A 19,798-nucleotide genomic window follows, 5' to 3' on the forward strand; every position below is an offset into this window, starting at 1 on the left:
AATAAATATTTTACAGGTATGAGATAATGAATTTTAAGAAAATCGGGAAGGATTACTTTGATTACATCAGTGTTGGAAGCTGGGACAGCAGTGGACTGAAAATGGATGATGATGAGATCTGGTCAGACAAAAATACAATCATCCGATCGGTCTGCAGTGACCCGTGCGAGAAAGGGCAAATAAAGGTAAGGTGATGTGAGCATTTTGGGTTATGCTGACGACAACAAAGAGGTTTATGGGATTCCACTTAGCTTTGTCAATCCACGTTTTCTTTGTTACTGCTGCCATTGTGGATTGCACTGCATTTTGTGAGGCGATGCAGCAGTTCTGGAGGTGTGTTACTAGGCAGCAATGTCAAACTCCCACAGTCTAATTGTGAGCATGATGCGAGTGAAGTGACTTTGTATGGGAACTTCTGCCATAGTTTTTTTTTTTTTTAATAGAGTATTTTATAGAGGATGTTAATGATGTCTCTGCCTATTAGATTCAAAAGGAGGGAGGTTACCATAATGCTGTGTTAATTCTCCTTACATTTTCTTCCCAGGTGATCCGCAAGGGTGAAGTGAGCTGCTGCTGGACGTGTACACCGTGTAAAGACAATGAAATCATCTTTGATGAATATACCTGCCAGGCCTGCGTGCTGGGATCCTGGCCCAATGACGATCTCACAGGTAAGGGATAAAGAAAAAAAAAACATCACTGCTTCCGCTGAGCTGGAAATAAAGCAATCTAGTACCTTCATAGTTTTTAAGGCTTTCTTACTGTAACATTTTGCAACTGTTTCAACTGTTAATGAGCTGAAATGTGTAAACATTTGAAATCTATGCTTATTATATGAATGGGTGTAGAACGTGAACCAAGATGAATTACTCCACTTGGTCTCAGTGAGTAATAATTCCTGGTTCCTATTGCTCTGTAGCCATTACGTATAGTAGGTCTGGTTGTGACGTAGTTGTTTATTGAACCTCTTGAAACCATTTGTGCAATACTCCTGGGTGTCCTGACCCCAGACTGCCCAGCAACACCCTCAGAAGCAGTATGTTCAATCTAAGGGGATCCTGGACTGGACAGCTATGAATTTTGCCTACCTTTTTCCTATTCCGTCTCCTGTTCCACATAGAGAGGAAAGTGTATTTTAAAATGCTGACCGCATCATGATAAACAAGCAAGACTGAACAGACAGAACAGAACTGGACAATCTGATTTGGTGAAACTGTTCTATCTTCATGCTGTGGAACGTGTTCCGCTTATTCAGTCAAACAGCCCGTTCTGCTCGAGGAGCAGTTCCACACAGTGAAACATGGCGCCGCCCTGCAGGTACAGCTATGCCAAAAACTTTTGCATCACTTAGAATTTTAGGATTGAGACATAATTAAAAAAAAAAAAAAATTATACAAACGTAATTTAGATCTTTTATTTAACATCATATAATCAAAGAAACTACAAAATTATATTGCAAAAGTGACATTTTTTGGGGACTGTTTTTCGTTAACTATATGGAAAAATACAAAGTGGTATATAAATCAATAAGTTAACGTAACATTATTCAGCAGGTTTCATTGAACTTTATGAAGCAAAATTAGTTAATTCTATAGGGTGATACAAAACTTTTGGCCATAGTTGTACATTCATGTATTATAATGAAATATAGTATGTTAGGATCAGACTACATTTGGTAATTGTTGCAAAACCTTTAAAATGATATGATATCAAATAGTGGTACAACCTAATTGAGAAACAACTAATGCATCAGTGTTCTGATGTCTTTCAATAAAATGTGCCCAGTGCAGGAGAGAAACTAGGGATTTTATTAAGGGTATAATAAACTGCTGAAAGGCGTGACATAGACTGATGATGAATGCATGGCTGCAACTCATCTCCATATCTGTCAGGGATCCTTGTGAATACAAGGCCCTAGTGTTGCTTAAGTCCAATGCGTTCCTTTAATTTAATGCCCAGATAATGAATTTAAAACAGACACGTGTAAATTATAGAACAATAACTCAGATTTAAGTTCCATAAGTAAAAGGATGAGAGGTTACTTAACTAGAAAGCTGGTATCTGAGGAATTACAGCAGTGTGACTAAAGAAAATAAATAATATATGTATACCAATATACACACTTGTTCATACATCTTGTATGTGAACCGACATGGCTACTTACATGTTACAGTAAAATAAACTAAAAAGATATTTGTAGGTATGTTTCAGCTTATGATTATTATTCAACAGTGGACCGACCGGACTAACCTTGTTCGATTTCACTTGTTCCTTAAGTTCCAATTATTTTCACACTGTCTTTTTATTGTATGTATTGATGTAAATACGTGGGTCTATAAATCACCCCAGGGGGAAAACTCCAGCTGGATTGATATAGATTTTAAGAACACCATTATTTAGATCTGCCACTGTTTAAATCATTAAAATATACCCCTTAACTTTGAATAGCTGTTAATGAAACTACTTGAAATAAACTATCAAAGATTGATGGCCTTCACAATAGTTTTCTGTTGATTTAATGCATTGTTATGAGGATCTGATTGAGTAAGTCAAAGATGATATGTCTCATTTGGGTTACACTCTTGATGATGTCTTTCTGCAAATAAATAAGTAGCAAATATATCCAGGGTGGGATTCTGTTTTATTGTGGCACCACTATCCTTGTACATTACAGCTTTAAAGAAATGCCAAACAAACAAACAGAACATTGATGTAATAGTGAGGGATGCTGTCTAGCGATGACGATTTGATGAATTACTTGACAATATAACAATCTAGGTGCTGTAATGTAGGTGCAACAGAAACCCCTTCTGCTAGCTTTCACATCATGTACAGGTTTCCTCTCTAGCTGCAAACAGGAGAGAGAAGAGGTATGTGTCTATGAAGTGTGTGTGTGTACGACATATTAGATGCTATACTGTAAGCTGGGTTATGTAACTGTCAATTATTTATTTTCGGTCAAGTGACTGGAGTGAATCCTGAGGTCTGAATTTCTCTCATGTTGAATGACTAGAGGCACGTTCTGTTCAGAAGATGGAGTGTTAAGACTTATTAACTGAGGGGGGTTGTCCTGAATGTCTGACTTGCAATTTCAAAACCGAATTAAAGAGGTGTAATTTTAATGAATAAACAACAAATGCATAGTTCACACACCCTAGTCTCTGTAAGTCGCCTTGGATAAAGGCATCTGCTAAATAAACAAATAATAATAAATTCATTATTCAACCTTTAAGCCCCCCAGAGAGACCTATTTGATACAAATCAAATTAAAACAGCATGCCTCTGGCAACATGATTACAGTTTGTTAACCTCATTACTTTCCTCTGAGACATTTCCAACATGTATCAGTACTGTAATTTATTTATTTAAAAAAAATATTTAACAAGGCAAACCTTTTTACATGAATTGCCTTGTCTGACAAAACAGTAGATCAAATTGAAGGCTGCAATATGATGCTGCAGTTCACACTGAATAGTGACTCTGTATTTATTGTTGTTGGGAAGTTTACTCATCCTACATTTGCACACCACTCCAATCTCTCCTTAAGGTTATGTCTGGGATGACAGAATATGTAGGTTACATTCTACACCTCTGTGAATCAGGCCAAGGGGAATTAAGCCACTTTAGATTAACACCTGTGTACTTCTTTTGAATCCTTCCTGTGCGTATTGTAATGTAAGCAGTAAGTAGTTTAAAATCGGAAGGATTGCACCTCCAACACGGCCCTTCCACCACGGTGGCTTCGATGAATTCTGCAGATTGCGCATTGGAAATAAATATCTGGGATGTCCGTTTCTGATTAGATTCGTTTAAAGCATAGTGGCATGTTTTGGTTGCTAAATGAATGTTAATGTTTCATCTTGACAGGAATTGCCTCTGGCAGAAGGTACTTAGCTTTCACTGCGCTTACTGTTTTTTCTTGATTGGAAGCAACAGGGTGCAAATGCTAGTTTACGCGTATAAGCTCCATAATGGATGGAGAGGTATAATACATTTGTTTTAATTAATGTGTTCACGTTGTAAATGGTAAACGGAGTACCTGAAAACTAACCAAGAAAAAAAATCCTGAATTATAAAGAAAAACAGCTACCCACCTGTTCACTAAAATTAGAAATGGCTTTATGAGATTGGCTTTAGGATAAACATCTGGTACAGACGTCAACCTGCTTCGCGGAAGATAAAGTTAAGGTTGTCTGGCCTTTTGGAAATTGAAGACACTGTCTTGCAATCCCTCCCCTCATCATTACATTTCAAGGTTAAAGTTAGAGCTGGGGTTTTAATTAGGGCTGTGCAGCTCCTCTGATTTTCCAAGTAATTCCCTTTAAGATGTTTTTTGGCAGGTGTTAAACTGAATGTGTTCATTTCACAAGGAAGGCTGCCGTTCCCTCAACTTTTACAATTGAGCACCAATCAATAGCAATTAACTTTCACGTTGAGTGAATTCCTTTCACCTGTGGCAAATTCAACTGATTTGTCATGTACACGTGACCTTTCTTAAGCCCTACCTTAATACATATTCTAGGACGTGTATTTCTTTGTTAAGTTTAATCGTAGGTCAAATCTCGCAATAGACTACAACCCCACAATTCACTAATACCCTTCTCCACTGGCACATCCAACCTGTGAGGCTCGGTAGGGTACGGGTTCGGGTGATTCTCCACTGGGTATTTGTTGAGCCGAGCGAGAACCAAACCGTGAAACTCCGGCCTCACAAGACATCTGAATCTGGCTCTGAGCCGGGGTTAAGGGTGTTCATCATTAAGTTGCATCAGTCAGTACACTCCAGAAAGAAAAACAAAACATGGCGGCAGCGAGTGTGATGAGAGAAAAGTACAGCCTTGGGACGCTGAGGAAATACAGACTCTAGTTTCTCTGTAGGCAGAAAGAAGTGTTCAGGAAGATCTGGAGTCGTGCATCAGAAGTGAGGAAGTTTATGCCCGAATTTCTGACGATTTGAAGCAAACGGACATAAACCGCGGGTACGGTACACTTAACTAACACACCCTAAAACACAAAATTCTACCAAATTTCTCACCCTTGACTTTTATTCTATTAATATAAAGAAAAAAATGCAGAAAATAAAACAATTCTAAACTTATTTACAAAAATATTGTCAAACAAAATACTGTACAGCTGTACCAGACATACAACTACGACTCTCATTGCGCTCACGCAGCTTCTTTTTTTTAAGCACCAAAACAAAAAACAACTCTAGAAAAAACAACAACAATCCTTAAATGGGATATCTTTGGCAAATCATATATATATATATATATATATATATATATATATATATATATATATATATATATATACAGTATATATATACAATATATATATATATATATATATATATATATATATATATATATATATATATATATTGGAGAGAGAGAGAGAGAGAGAGAGAGAGAGAGAGAGAGAGAGAGAGAGAGAGAGAGAGAGAGGGAGTTTTTACCCCAGTTTCTCCCAAGTTTGGAATCCCCAATTATTGTTTTTATCCCAGTCCACTGCTGCAACCCCCCGGCAACTCAGGAAACAGAGGCTGAAACACTCGTTCTCTGAAACGTGCTCCTGCCAAGCTGTCATTTTTCGCACTGCAGATCCACAGCAAAGCCACCAGACCTATAGTGCCGGAGGACAACACACATCTGAATGGCTCGACCGCAGTTCAGCAGGCGCCCTATCAACTACAGGGGTCGCTGGTGTGCGGTGAACCATGGATTCCCCTGCCGACCTAATCCCTCCTTACCCGGGCAGCGCTCGGTCAATTGTGCGCCGCCCCCTAAGAACCCCCAGTCACGGTCGGCAATGACATAGCCTGGATTCTAACCTGCGATCTCCAGGCTATAGGGCGCATGCTGCACTCCACGCGGAGCTCCTTTACTGGATGCGCCACTCGGGAAGCCCAAATCATATTTTTAAAACCTTCTTTTTTCCCCTTCAACAGAACTAACTGAACTTTAGTAAGTCGATATAATCAGTAAAATTTGTGGATTATAAAGAAATTCTGTTAATTTTTTAACACCATTTGTTTGTGCATCTTTTGGCAAACTGAGTTAATTAATAACAATAATTAATAACAACTGTCTTTCGTTGCGTGTGACGTCAGTGGCACGGCTTGGCTCTGCAGTGGAAAAACAACCCAGGCTCTCCTTAACCGCACCGTGAGGGCTCGGTACCGCCCCGGCGTGGCTTGGTTGTACAGTGGAAAAGAGGCAGAAGGAAACAAGCAAAACTCTATATTCAATGACACTGTGAGATTGTTATTGATTGGTACTCAGTAATTGGGTAGACATCATTTTTTTTTTTTAGTGTTGAGTACCGGTATGTATAATCCTTGTGAGTTTAAATACTGCACTCCCACTGTACTTTAAGTGGTCTGGGAATGCATTAGCAGCATTGCACCATGGCACATTTAAATTTGACTTTTTATTGTTCCTAAAGTAGAAACACCCATTCCATGTTAGAAATTAAATTCTCTTCAATACAAATTCTGCAATGCCAAGATGTAAATTTGTATATCTAGTCATTTCGTCTAGTTTATTATCATGCTTATTAAGTGCCAGTGTAATTAAATCTGTCTTTTAACTTAATTGCTCTTTGAAGGTTACATTTTAAAACTAATTATAAAAGAATTTAAGAAACTAATCAAAAATGTGCTTCTTGTCTCCTGGCATGCAGACTGTGACCCGATCCCAGTGGAGTATCTCAGATGGGGGGATCCTGAACCAATTGCAGCTGTCGTGTTTTCCTGTCTAGGTCTGCTAGCAACTTTATTTGTGACTTTTATATTTATCACGTACCGCGACACCCCCGTGGTCAAGTCATCCAGTCGGGAACTGTGCTACATTATTTTAGCAGGCATCTGTTTGGGCTACCTATGCACTTTCTGTCTCATAACCAAACCTCACATCATATACTGCTATCTCCAAAGGATTGGCATTGGACTGTCCCCTGCAATGAGCTACTCCGCTTTGGTAACCAAGACTAACCGTATAGCTCGGATTCTTGCAGGAAGCAAGAAGAAGATCTGCACCAAGAAACCCCGGTTCATGAGTGCCTGTGCCCAGTTGGTGATTTCTTTCATACTAATCTGCATCCAACTGGCTATCATCGTAGCTCTTTTCATAATGCAGCCCCCTGAAGTCATACATGATTACCCCAGCATCCGCGAAGTCAACCTAATCTGCAACACCACTAACATAGGGGTAGTCGCTCCTTTGGGATACAACGGATTGTTGATTCTGAGCTGCACTTTCTATGCGTTCAAGACCAGGAATGTCCCTGCCAACTTCAATGAAGCGAAATACATCGCCTTCACCATGTATACCACTTGCATCATATGGCTTGCCTTCGTGCCCATCTACTTTGGCAGCAATTATAAAATCATCACCATGTGCTTCTCCGTCAGCCTGAGTGCCACGGTGGCACTGGGCTGCATGTTTGTGCCAAAGATCTATATCATTCTGGCCAAGCCGGAGAGGAATGTACGCAGCGCTTTCACCACCTCCACTGTGGTACGCATGCACGTCCGTGACGGCAAATCGTCCTCGGCTGCCAGCCGCTCCAGCAGTTTGGTCAACCTGTGGAAAAGGAGAGGCTCCTCTGGAGAGACTTTAAGGTAAGACCATTTTAATCGCATTGCTAACTGTGTTTTCTTCAGTGGTTTAATAATAGGTTCACTTCGCAAACAAGGTGCAATAACAACTGCAGCAAATGCAAAAGTCAACATGCACTCTTAGGTTTTAGTCACAATTTCAAGGCGATGGTGGTTGAATGCATTTATGTAATTTCTTGAATAAGCTACTGGTTTAGAAAATCTCATAATAACATTGTTTTTATATTATAATTTAAAACTAAAAACAACTGAATTAATCAACGTGAAGGAAAATTACACTTGAAAATGGAATATAAAAGTGTAGATATTTCCAGCTCTACAAATGCAAAATGAACATTGGCAACACTACTGTATCTGTGTGGGGTTCGCTTCCTGACTGTGCAGTCACCGGTCTATGCTGGGGATTCTGAAGGGAGCGTCGCATTGGCTCTGGTGCTCCCGTGGGTTATGGAAGCAAAGCAAGGACTGCTTCTCCTCATCATGCTACAGCAAAGCCTACTAGCCAGGCGCCCAGTGAGCTCAGAGCAGACACCTCCAGAGGTTGGTAGCTTGCTGAAATCCGCTCTCGAGTTCCTGGGTGTAAAAGAGGAAGCTGGCTTGGTTGTGGGATTGGAGGACGCCAACTGAACCTTTCCTGTTGTTCCAATCTCACTAACAACACAGCTACCCCAAAAACATTTAATAAACATGAATTTACCAAAACAATAGCAACAGCTTTACAACATTGATGGCACTTGCAGCAGCAGTGTGTAGTGGTTAGGGCTCTGGACTCTTGACCGCAGGGTCGTGGGTTCAATCCCAGGTGGGGGACACTGCTGCTGTACCCTTGAGCAAGGTACTTGCTCCAGTAAAAACCCAACTGTATAAATGGGTAATTGTGTGTAAAAAATAATGTAATTGTATGTAAAAATAATGTGATATCTTGTAATAATTGTAAGTCACCCTGGATAAGGGCATCTGCTAAGAAATAAATGATAATACTAACAGCAGCTGGTTAAAATATCTCTTAATTAAAAATGAATTAAAAGAAGCTAAATGTTTAGAGTAGACCCAGGTCACAGACAGCAATCCCAGAGACAGGGAGATAAGGACAGCAAGAGTAAGTCTTTATCCTGCCAACCCATTATTTAATTTAAGCAGTGATTATTGCCTTCTGAAGAAGGATCTGCAAGTAAAGTGTTTTAGAGGACAAATACTTTCTGGACAAAGGCCAAGGCTATCTGAGACAAGAACGATACACAAGCAATAGAAGACAAATGCCTGACCTTCTGACTGTCTACTCAGCCTGGAATAAAAAAAAAGGACACACACCACAGAATGTCAAAGTGCCTAAGTATAAATCACTGTTTTACTATATAATGTAATAACTATAAGTGCTGTATCGAAATGAAATGACAAAACCAGGAAAACATCCTTTTCACACAAGCATACACCCACAAACAGATACACAAAAACACAACTGCTACAACAAAATATCAGCCTTTATTTCCATCAGACAGAGGCTTGCTATTTTTCTGGCTATACTATATGAACACAATAATTTATATACATGCCAAAAATCATATTCAGTGTTGTTTATGGGTGGAATAGAATGTTGGCAACACTGTACAGACAATTTTGTGCCTGCTAATCAACTTTATGAATTTTACATTTTTAAAAAAAATAAATTAGTATTATTTCATTTGAACAAGAAAGCCTTGACAAGCACCAAGTACTGTAATCTATTATTCATGAAACAACAGGATTTTTTTTAGGGTTTGGTTTGCTTCTTAATCCTTTTCAATGTTATATTTTTTATCTGTTAAAAAAGCAATGCTTGGGTTACCAGCATAGCATAGTTTATATGAAATGCCAGCGAGGATTGTATTCTAGTTAAATACATGTCTGCAGAGTCTAGATTTGCCTTCAATGTATTGATACCTTCTCATGATATATTATATTGCAGAAATGGGTATTGTGACATTTTTGTCTTGTGGCATTTGTTTTTTACAGCTTTCTGTTCTAGTAAGATCTAAAGGTTTAAAGCAGAACTTCCATGCTGTTTTACTAGGGTTTGACCCTTGTTTAAAACGCTATGCATTTGTAATGGTCAGTGTTGTGTGATGTACTGCTGTTATGGATTCTGACCCCTGACAAACAAGTCTAGCTCTTTCATGCAGTGGAATGTGCATGGTTGCTGGTCCGCGTCTTGCCTCTGCTATATTGCACATTCACAGAAACAAGCGAACCATTTATTTTTAAATCCTGGATTTGTACTTTATTTCTAGTATGTGCCAGCTGCAGAAATCTAGCCTTCCTGGTTGGATGTAGTCAGTTGTCATATCACAAAAAGGTGACTAAAATGTTTTTAGTAGTATCCATACTGTATGATATAAAGCTAACAGGCACAGTTTCAGGAGGTCAGTGGCAGGATTGGAATATTTGTCTTTTTTTTTTTTTTTTTGAAGTACTGCTGCATGATGATCCGTTGGATGCTGAGGATAAAATGTGATGCCTAATTTTGAGGACCTTTGAACAGCTGTTATCAGTGGTGTAGTGCTATATTTATAAGTGAGGGGTCGCTATTATCTAGTCCCTTTGTGATATCACCACTGACAATGAATCAAGTCCTTGAATCATAGGATTTTTTGGTCTGTAAACAGATTTGGAACTATTTGAGGAACAAAAAACATTTTTCAATCATGTTATGAATGAATGATGAGACTAGCATAATATATGTCTTTTAGATCATCTTTCAACTCTCCTAGAATGCATTCCTCTCCTGTAGTGATTCTTTCCACCTAAACCTTTTGTTAGTTTTCCAGGGTCAGTGTATGCTGTTAAGTCTTGAACATGTGTGATATCCTCTTAAGTGTCTTTTGTGAGTGTATTGGAGTGATATTCATTGGTCCTCTAGTATTTCAGATAGAATCCCTGTATTCTGCAGTGAACAAGTTTAAATGGATATTTGACACTCTATTTCCTCTGCTTTTTAAATTATTTGAGAAATTTAAACATTTCTTCTGTTTTTCTTTCTTGGTTTCTGTGAAGAAGTCTTTTAGTACTTGGATTTTATTTTGTTTCAAAAGTAGATTCACTGAAAAGTAGCTTTATCTGTACAGTGACTCTTTTTTTAACAGTGGATGTCCTTCATGTAACAAACTCAAAAACCTTGTATAATAATAATAATAATAATAATAATAATAATAATAATAATAATAATAATAATAATAATAATAATAATGATGCTACTGGTTGGTCAGCAAAAATGAGATAAGAACAGCAGTGCCAATATGGGTGTTCAGCTGTAGAGAGAACTGATATTTGTTGGATATTTTAACCGTAATTCTGATATAGGATATTTTGCCCCAGATAATATCATGAAAGATAGATTTGTAAACATTATCTGCAAAGCAGGATACAAAATCTACAATTCTTATGTTTTCTGTTTGTTTTTATTTTCACTCCTATGCAGCTCAAATGGAAAGTCAGTGACCTGGGCCCAAACTGAACAAAGTAACAGGGGACACCACCTCTGGAAACGCTTGTCCGTCCACATCAAGAAGAGAGAAAACAATCAGACCGCAGTCATCAAACCTTTCTCCAAGGCCTCAGAAAACAAGTTCATCAGCAACACCACACCCAACACCAGTTCCAAAATGTTATATGAAGTCTCAGAAGCCGAGGAGCACTATCCACTTCAGTACCGACCACAGACGCCTTCTCCAATCTGCACTGTGAGTCAAAGAGCATCCTCAGTCGGGCGGAAGGAGGAAGAGGCCCCATCCTATCTTGCTGACAACCCACAGAGGAGCAGCTCCTCCCAAGGTTCTCTGATGGACCAGATCAGCTGCGTAGTCAACCGTTTCACCGCCAACATCAGTGAGTTAAACAGCATGATGCTTTCCACATCCCCTCCAGGGGCTGTGGGCTCCACGACTAACTGCCCGACTTACCTGATTCCCAGGGAGATGCAGCTCCCCACCACCATGACTACATTCGCTGAGGTCCAGCCCCTCCCTGCCATCGACGGGAACGGGCACTCGCAGGGTGCCAGCAAGACATCGTCTACCAGTATTAAAGATGGCACCTCAGAGTCTTCGGCAGTCAAAACGGACTTCGAAGAGCTGGTGGCTCTTACCCCTCCCTCTCCTTTTAGAGACTCCATTGACTCCGGAAGCGCCTCGCCAACCTCTCCCGTCTCTGAGTCGGCACTCTGCATCCCCTCATCGCCTAAGTACGATACGCTTGTGCTGAGGGATTACAGTCAGAGCTCCTCTTCGCTGTGAACACAGTCATGGAATAGGGAAAGCGAATACAGTGCAAGATTCTCTGAATCTTTAACATAGTGTATGGCAAAATAAAATTAAAAAAAAACACGTTTACATGAATTCAGTGGTGGAAATAGATAAAGCACGAGATGATGATATGAAATACGTCTGGTGAAACTGATGAACATTTTGTTTTGAATTATTTGAAATGTGGGGTGTTCAAAGTCAACATGACTTTGTAGTATCTTTTTGTGGTTTTAATTTGGCAGTGGCCTTAGAAAACATGGGCTTTCAACTAATTAGGGCTGTCCAAATTCTGGCACTAATGGAACATTTCAGTTTGCATTACAGTTGGGCTCTGAATATATTTGTTTGTATTGTTTTGTTAACTGTGTACATAGAAAAACTACAGGCAATACAAAATGTCAGAGGTTGAGTGCTGTCTTGTGTACTGGAAAATACAGATTTCAGGGGGGGTTGGAGCTACAAAAAAACTAGACTGGAATGCTTTTTGGTGTTAGATTTGGTCAGCTTTGCAAATACTGTAAATATAAACAAATTTGGGAGGCTATAGCGGCAAATTATCAAACACGCTATAAAAAAGTGCTTTGCTTTACTACCATGACAAATTAAATGTATATATAGACGATTGTGTAACTCAAAAAAGAATATTTGTTTGTTTGCTTGTTTGTTTGTCTTTTTTCCCCAAAAGTGAACTTCACATTTTCTTAAAAGTTGGAATGTATATTTTCTAAATAGTAATACATAATATGGGACCAAAACAATTACATTGACAATAGATCCTAATAGTATAGAATCGTAAAGTAAAAAGAAATATAGACACAGTTGATGTGCTGCCATTTACTGAAACAAAGCCAGGGTACTGGCCAGTATATCTGTGAATCAGCCATTTCAAAGCAAAAAACAAGCAAAGAAAATATGTTAATGTGAACAAAGAAATAGCAATTCATAATAATGATGGCTTTTGTACAGTGAACAGTGTCCATGTTGTGGAATCACAAAGAAAAGTATAAAGAACATTTGCAGTAAAGGAGACATTTTGCTCCATGCCTTGCATCTGTTAGTGTTCTTCTTTTTAAATCCATTTTAAGACAGGCTCTTCATTTCCCAGTGCAAATATTTTGCATATGAAAGACATGGTTTATCACAGAGGTAGGATTAAACAACTGTAAACTGGACAACTACTGTACCGAGAAAAGGTGGAATGTACTTTATATTGATGGAATAGTGCACAAATGTGAATGGTCTGATATTGAACGTAATTTGTTCACCAAGATGCCAGTAAACACAGGATTAAAACATTTTTGTATCATAAAAATGTAAATATAAAGGGAAGCTCATACTTCAAATATGTATCATATTGTAAGTCTGCATACATTGGTTCTACTGAACTTAATGTTAATAAAAACAGTTGTGAATCAATTGTCCATAATATATATGTTGACCGACCCCCCCCCCCCCCCCCCAAAAAAAAAGAACGGGTCATACATCAAAGCAATATTAACAATTCCAAAAGTAATACATAGCTCCTAAATTTAATATACCAGTAATACAATATGCTGCTGGTAAAAAAAGGTTAAATAAATGTAATCCATAACAATTATTGGTCAGTAGGTATTACATCAATAAAGTAGATATGTTGAGTATTACTATAATTAGTCATGTTTCGGGCAAGTGAGTGAGGCCACAAGTATAACCAATGCTTTAGAGAAACTTGAGACTGCTGCAAGAGAGACATAAATGGTATGTCTCCATGGCACGTTGATGCCTATAGCGGCGCTATAATTTCAACCTTAATGGCTCGTCACCATTTTATAAAATAACAACAATGCTAAGGCACTACTCAAGCAGGGGCACATGTGTTCTTATTTAAAATATGTTTATTTCCTTATATAAGTAACCCATTTGTGGTCAGGCAATCTAAAAATATCTAGAATATCTTATTAATGAAAAAAATTAACATGTTAAAGGGTATAGCTAAAAATGAAGTTTGATGTATACATTTATTTGAAGTGATATTTTTCAGAATGTCTCTATAACTATCTCTAACTGGTCTTTGAATTGTGAAAAATATTGAATTTGTTATCTTTTTTTTCTTTTAGATCTTTTGAGAGACAATTCAATGATATTCTTCTACTAAACATTTTCATTCCAGTAAATCACCAAACTTGTTTTAACCATACCTGATGATGGTGTTTAGGATTTACCAGTATCACCATACTGATGAATTTCAAAACAACAGTATAGTATTATTATTTGTTTATTTAGCAGACGCCTTTATCCAAGGCGACTTACAGAGACTATGGTGTGTGAATTATGCATCAGCTGCAGAGTCATTTACAATTATGTCTCACCCGAAAGACGGAGCACAAGGAGTTTAAATGACTTGCTCAGGGTCACACAATGAGTCAGTGGCTGAGGTGGGATTTGAACCAGGGACCTCCTGCTTACAAGCCCTTTTCTTTAACCACTGGACCACACAGCCTCCTACTAGTATATACATAGAGTTGAAAGCTCAGTGTCACAATATGGGAGTAGGAAATATGCCTACAAGGTCAAAAACATTTTCTAATCCAATCAAACTCAAAGCCTGTTAATGGCAGCTATAGACACTAAAGAGAGAAAAAAAAAACTAATTAAATTATATATTGTTTATGGTTACAACATAATTCGAAAGGAAGTAAAGGATACCTATTTTCGGCCATAGTCTTATAGGAAATATTCAAAACCATATGTGTTCCAGCTCCTCCCATGACTATGCCTCTCTGCACACAGTTGGTACTGGTCAGTCATTGTTATTATCATTGGTTGAACTGGCAGCCATTTTGCCAGAGCACTGTAACATGATGTCATGGCCTTTTACATTTGCAATAGGCACCAGCTCATGCCAGATGTTGCCATGGGAGGAGACTTACTACTAAAGAGTATGGATAGTGTTTTTGAACAGTAAAACTGTACATAATCACTTAAATATGTGATATCCAGATTACGTATATTTCTAGTCCAGCAAATAAATGTTACAGATCTCAAACCCTGACTATTATTGCAGGAAATAAATTCAATTTTAATAGCCATGGTATTTTGATACTATGGTAACATGCCGTTAATATGAAATGTACCTGGATATTTTTAACTGCTGTGCATACTGAATGCTTTCAGAATATTTTTTGAAGAAGATGAATATAAAAAGTACTGCAAAAAAAAAAAAAAGATTATGTTATATAGAATGTTAACAAAAATCATGTGTATATTAAAAGGTAATATTGAGGGAATGTGATCCATAGAATCCTATGGAGGCTGTGATTGTTTGGGAAAAAGACATTTGTCCAATTCTATTGATGAGAAACATTTTCATGTATATTAATAATTTCAACATGAACCAGTGCCAATTCTAAGAATTCTGTATGGGCTATTTAAGTGCAACTTCTTTTTGTTACTTACCTTTGATAACTGTTTTAAATGTTTTTTTTTGTGTGTGTGTAAAATGTGTTCTAAGTTTTCTGCTGCTTTTCTGCCTACTGAAATATAGAATGTAAAATGCTATGGACGTGAAACTGGAACAAATTTTTATTACTATTTATTGACATTTTTAATAGTTTCATTCAGCTTTGTAAATGTAAAAAAATATATATGATCCAAGCTGTATAGGAACGCATTTCACTGTTTTTGAGTTTTCTAACCATAAAAAAGGAAAAAAAATTGTTAATGTACTGTAGAGTACTTTTTGAACATTATTAAAACCTGTGGTACATGTATGTTGTTTATTTATTTATGGACAACCAATTCTTATGAAAGTATTTGGATTGTCAAAGTTATTCAACATGTTTTGTTTAAATTGTTAGGTATTACCGGTAACTTAAGTAGAAAGAAAACGGTTAAAGGTCTGTTAATTGCAAGGCACAATAGTCACATTTTCTTTAACTGTACCTGTTTCCAATGTTCATTTTACTCTTAAAATATATTAATTTCATATTTGACATGACTTAAGCTAGTATATTTAACTTAAATAAAATCGTGTTTTTGTGTACAATAAATATAAACGTGCTGTTTCAGTCATCCATATAGTCACAGTAATGGAAACAGAACACTATTCCTGTGTGGGCCACTGAATTGCGTCACTATACACCACTACCCTTTCCCCATGGTCCATCACCCCCAAATTTAATTGACGTCAACCGCACGTAACCTACCACCCACCTGTAGAATGCATTACACTTCGTCTGCCCAGTGCTTAATTCCCCTGATCACTGGGTAGTGTTCAACTAAGTCAACAATAGTGTTCATGAGAAGATACAAGAACCTGGATCAACCTGGATATATATGCAGGAAAAATACCCAACTGAAGACAACAGAGGTGGCTCGCTCTTGTTCAGATAAGTCAATTATTCGATCCCCCCCCCCCCCCCCCCCCCAAAGCTTTTTGTTGTGTTTTCATACTTTTTATGCTTTTAATTAGGTATTACATAGCATGGTTAAAATGAAACAGTCGTAATGGTGAAATTAAATACTACATCTCTTCTCTCTCCTGCAAGATAGACTTACAGCCCAAGTTCTGCAGGCAGGTCAAATCAGCTGTTGTAAATGAGGCTTAAAAATGTATTTTCTATACTAAATTATCCTTAGTGTTATTTTCTCTCTTCAATGTTTAATTTATAATAAATCTTCATGTCTATGATCAATTTATTATTGTAGAGGAATACAATAGGGATTAGTTGATGGATTTTAATCCTGCGAAAGTATAGCGAGTTAGAAGTGTGTTTGCGGGACCTCCTTCAGTGTTACGGCACCTTTTAATATATACATGTTTTTTGTCAGTGTTTTCTTTTTCGCATTTGTATTCTATAATTTTACACCGTTGTGTACGCTCGCTCGGTTGTTACCGTTGCTAGTATTGGCAGTGATTTTTGTTTTCTTTTGTGTGTGCTGCCGGTGAATAAAACTGGGCACCTGAGCGGTGTTTACAAAGAAACCCGACAGGGTCTGCTCCCATCTTTCAGTGGTTGCACTCACATACTCTATCATAGGGTATAATATGAATGTTCAGTCCACATCAAAAGAGCTTGCATTTCTACTAGAATTCCAATTTAGTTCTCACTGTGATCAGGATTTGGTATGTATTATCATTTTAAATAAAACATTCAGTTGTGAAATTAAATATTTATATTAGTCTTACAAAGGCTCTTTTCACCAACTATAAACTGTATAAAAACAAATGCCATCAGGTGCAATTTGTTTCCAGCCAACATAATCCAATGACGTTATCCAGTTGCAACCTGTTCAGAATCAGTAATTATACAGGCTAGCTGCTTGTCGCTACAAATATGGGCCTGGGTCTGTACAGGATAGGGAATCACTTGTATTCTTTGTTTATTTTTGATTTTTTTGATTTTTTTTTAATGCACTATGTACTTACACAATAACTTAAAGAACACCTTGGTATGGAATATCAGTTATCTTAAAACTCTGAAGTTTAATGCACCACTGTGGCCTCAGTTTAGCTCTCAAACATGCCTTCTGTCTTTGCCTTAAGTCAAGGACTTTTTACCAGCGAGGGAGACTGTTGTCTCCAAGTACATAGACTAGATACTTTATATTTTTTTTTTAAAGGTTAGTTATGTGCTGACTTCAAGCAAATCAGTCATTCAGCTTGATGACTGGCAGATGTTCTGTGGTGGGAAACTTTGTCCGCAAATTGACAGGGAGTGGGCTCGACGGTAACCTGGTCTTTACATGGTGCCTGTAAAAAAATAAAGACTCCTTATATATTCGAAATCTATTGTGTGGTGACTGGAAAATGTGCATATCACCAATTATAGTAAATAAAACAAGCAAAGAACAAACAGCATAACAATAAGTGGACCAGTGATAATGCTGCCAATGCTAAGAGAATTGATTTTTTATCTGTTTTATTACGCCAGAATATAACTTTCCAATAAGCTGTCATAAACATGGAGTCCCCTGATTGTTTTTCTTTTTGTAATCCTTTTGTTGTCTCAATGTTTATACCACCTGTTGTTTAAACCGCTTTAATATTTGTTATTTTTTAACATGGCATGACTGGGCCTGAGGCATTGAAATCTCAATTACAGTAAATACAAGGATTAGTCTATGGAAGCTTGTCTGGGTAATTGCTTATCCTAGAATCAAGTCTAATAATAACTAAAAGTCAGGGGGGAGAGTTGGACAGCACATTTCAATATGACATTGATACGAAATCTGCTGCAGCTGCAACCAGTAAATCAAAGACCACGGTATCAAATGTCTTTAAGGAATGGAAATCATTCCAAAAGACCTCTGATATATGCATAAGGTGTTGTGTTCACTACGTTTGTATTACATTCATGTTTATTGTGTTGTAACCAAATGTCACTCAATCATCAGACATTCTCTGAATCCAAACCTGGATCTTTGCACAGCCTATTAAAAGCTCTTCAACCTTGACATTGTCGTCTTCAATTCAACAAATATCAAACAGAAATGTGTTTACATAACTAATCATTCGCAAGTCTGCAGTGACCTTGCATTTGCCAAAGAATAATGTATGTACCTCTTTACTTCTTTCGTGTACAAGAGTTGTTTGCATGAGTATAAACTATCAGACCGCACATTTGGTTTACCTCCAGTTATTGACTGAACCTTGCATAAGCAAATAATAACATAACCACTTTGCAATGTAATTGCATGACCTGGAGGTCAATCATATCTTACCAAGTTCTTACACTAAAGCATCTCTTCCTTGAGCCTCATATGGCATGCCAACAGTTTATTAAAGGACCCCACTTCGGTTGGTGACACTGTACACCTATTATAAACCTCGCGGATCGTATCAGGTTCTGAGCAGTGATTATCCCACACGTACATGCCCTTTAAAAGTGAATACAACTTTAGAATCTTACAACCTGCTTTTAAATGGAAACTGAAACTCCATGCAACCTGGTCCAACCAAAATATAACCTAAAAACTAATTTTAAAAAAATGTCAATGCACAACAAACATTTATTTGGTTTATAACAGCATAAATATTCTGTGCAGCGGTCAGTACCTGTAGATAATTGAACTTTCATAAAGTGCGCTCACCTTTGGCTCTAGGCCCTATTGCCGCAGTCAATTATCTAGCAGGTTATGACCGCTGCGTCTGACATGTATGCTAAAGAATATATTGTCACTGCCATAGTAATGTCATTGAATGCATTTGCAATGACTATATAGTTAAGATGTGATACAGTATGAAAAATAAAGTTATTTAAGCCTAAATTAAACAGATGCATTAAGAAAATTACCTTCCTTCAATCAAGATCTGCATCTGCTTAGAAACGCTTTTTGAAACAACGCCTTTTGCCACCTTATTGCCCTTACTGCAAGGAAAGATTCCAAAAACAGTTAGAAAAACTTAAATGGCCAAATGTATCAAAGTCTTTACACCAAAATGCAATTTGCACTGTTTTTGTGAGAGGGAAATCAAAACTGTTAATACTACATTCATGCTACAAACAATGTAGGCAATGTAATAACTTTAGAGACCTTACATTAAAATTCTGGTTTTATTTTGCTTTTAACCAAAATTGCATTTTAGCGTGGAAGTTAATGGCCACTGCTTGCTCAACAGTGGAACAGGATATGAAGCTTATCAGTCACTTACAAATGTATTGTAATAACATTTGAAGTGCTGCATATAGAGGGCGTCTGGCATTTTACCTAAATGTTTTGTTTAAAATTATAAAATCGTGTCACTGTTCTCTTAGTTCTGCTGTTAATGTTTCATTTTTTCCTAAACTGGATTTGTCTTATTTTTGCTAGAAGAGAAAATTGTTTGATAAGGATTGAAACTCATCTCCAGAGGATTAAATATAGATTTAACAAATGCTGGGGTAAAACAGAGGGGAAAGACTAATAGTATCTTGAAATG

At 37.4% G+C, this 19,798-nt stretch overlaps 1 protein-coding gene across 2 annotated transcripts in view; it reads left to right on the forward strand.

Moving 5' to 3' along the window:
• Positions 1–15,645, forward strand: part of LOC117972761 (metabotropic glutamate receptor 5-like) — a 79,748-nt gene extending 64,103 nt beyond the window's left edge. For both annotated transcript variants that reach the window (XM_059028498.1, XM_059028499.1), the window contains exons 6-9: positions 17–185; positions 545–671; positions 6,685–7,624; positions 11,076–15,645. In XM_059028498.1, the coding sequence (XP_058884481.1) occupies positions 17–185; positions 545–671; positions 6,685–7,624; positions 11,076–11,889 (2,050 nt within the window). In that variant the 3' untranslated portion in view covers positions 11,890–15,645. The remainder of the gene's footprint in view (positions 1–16; positions 186–544; positions 672–6,684; positions 7,625–11,075) is intronic.
• Positions 15,646–19,798: the final 4,153 nt, after the last annotated feature.

The sequence above is a fragment of the Acipenser ruthenus genome, chromosome 8, assembly GCF_902713425.1.
Source record: "Acipenser ruthenus chromosome 8, fAciRut3.2 maternal haplotype, whole genome shotgun sequence".
Lineage (NCBI taxonomy): Eukaryota > Metazoa > Chordata > Actinopteri > Acipenseriformes > Acipenseridae > Acipenser > Acipenser ruthenus.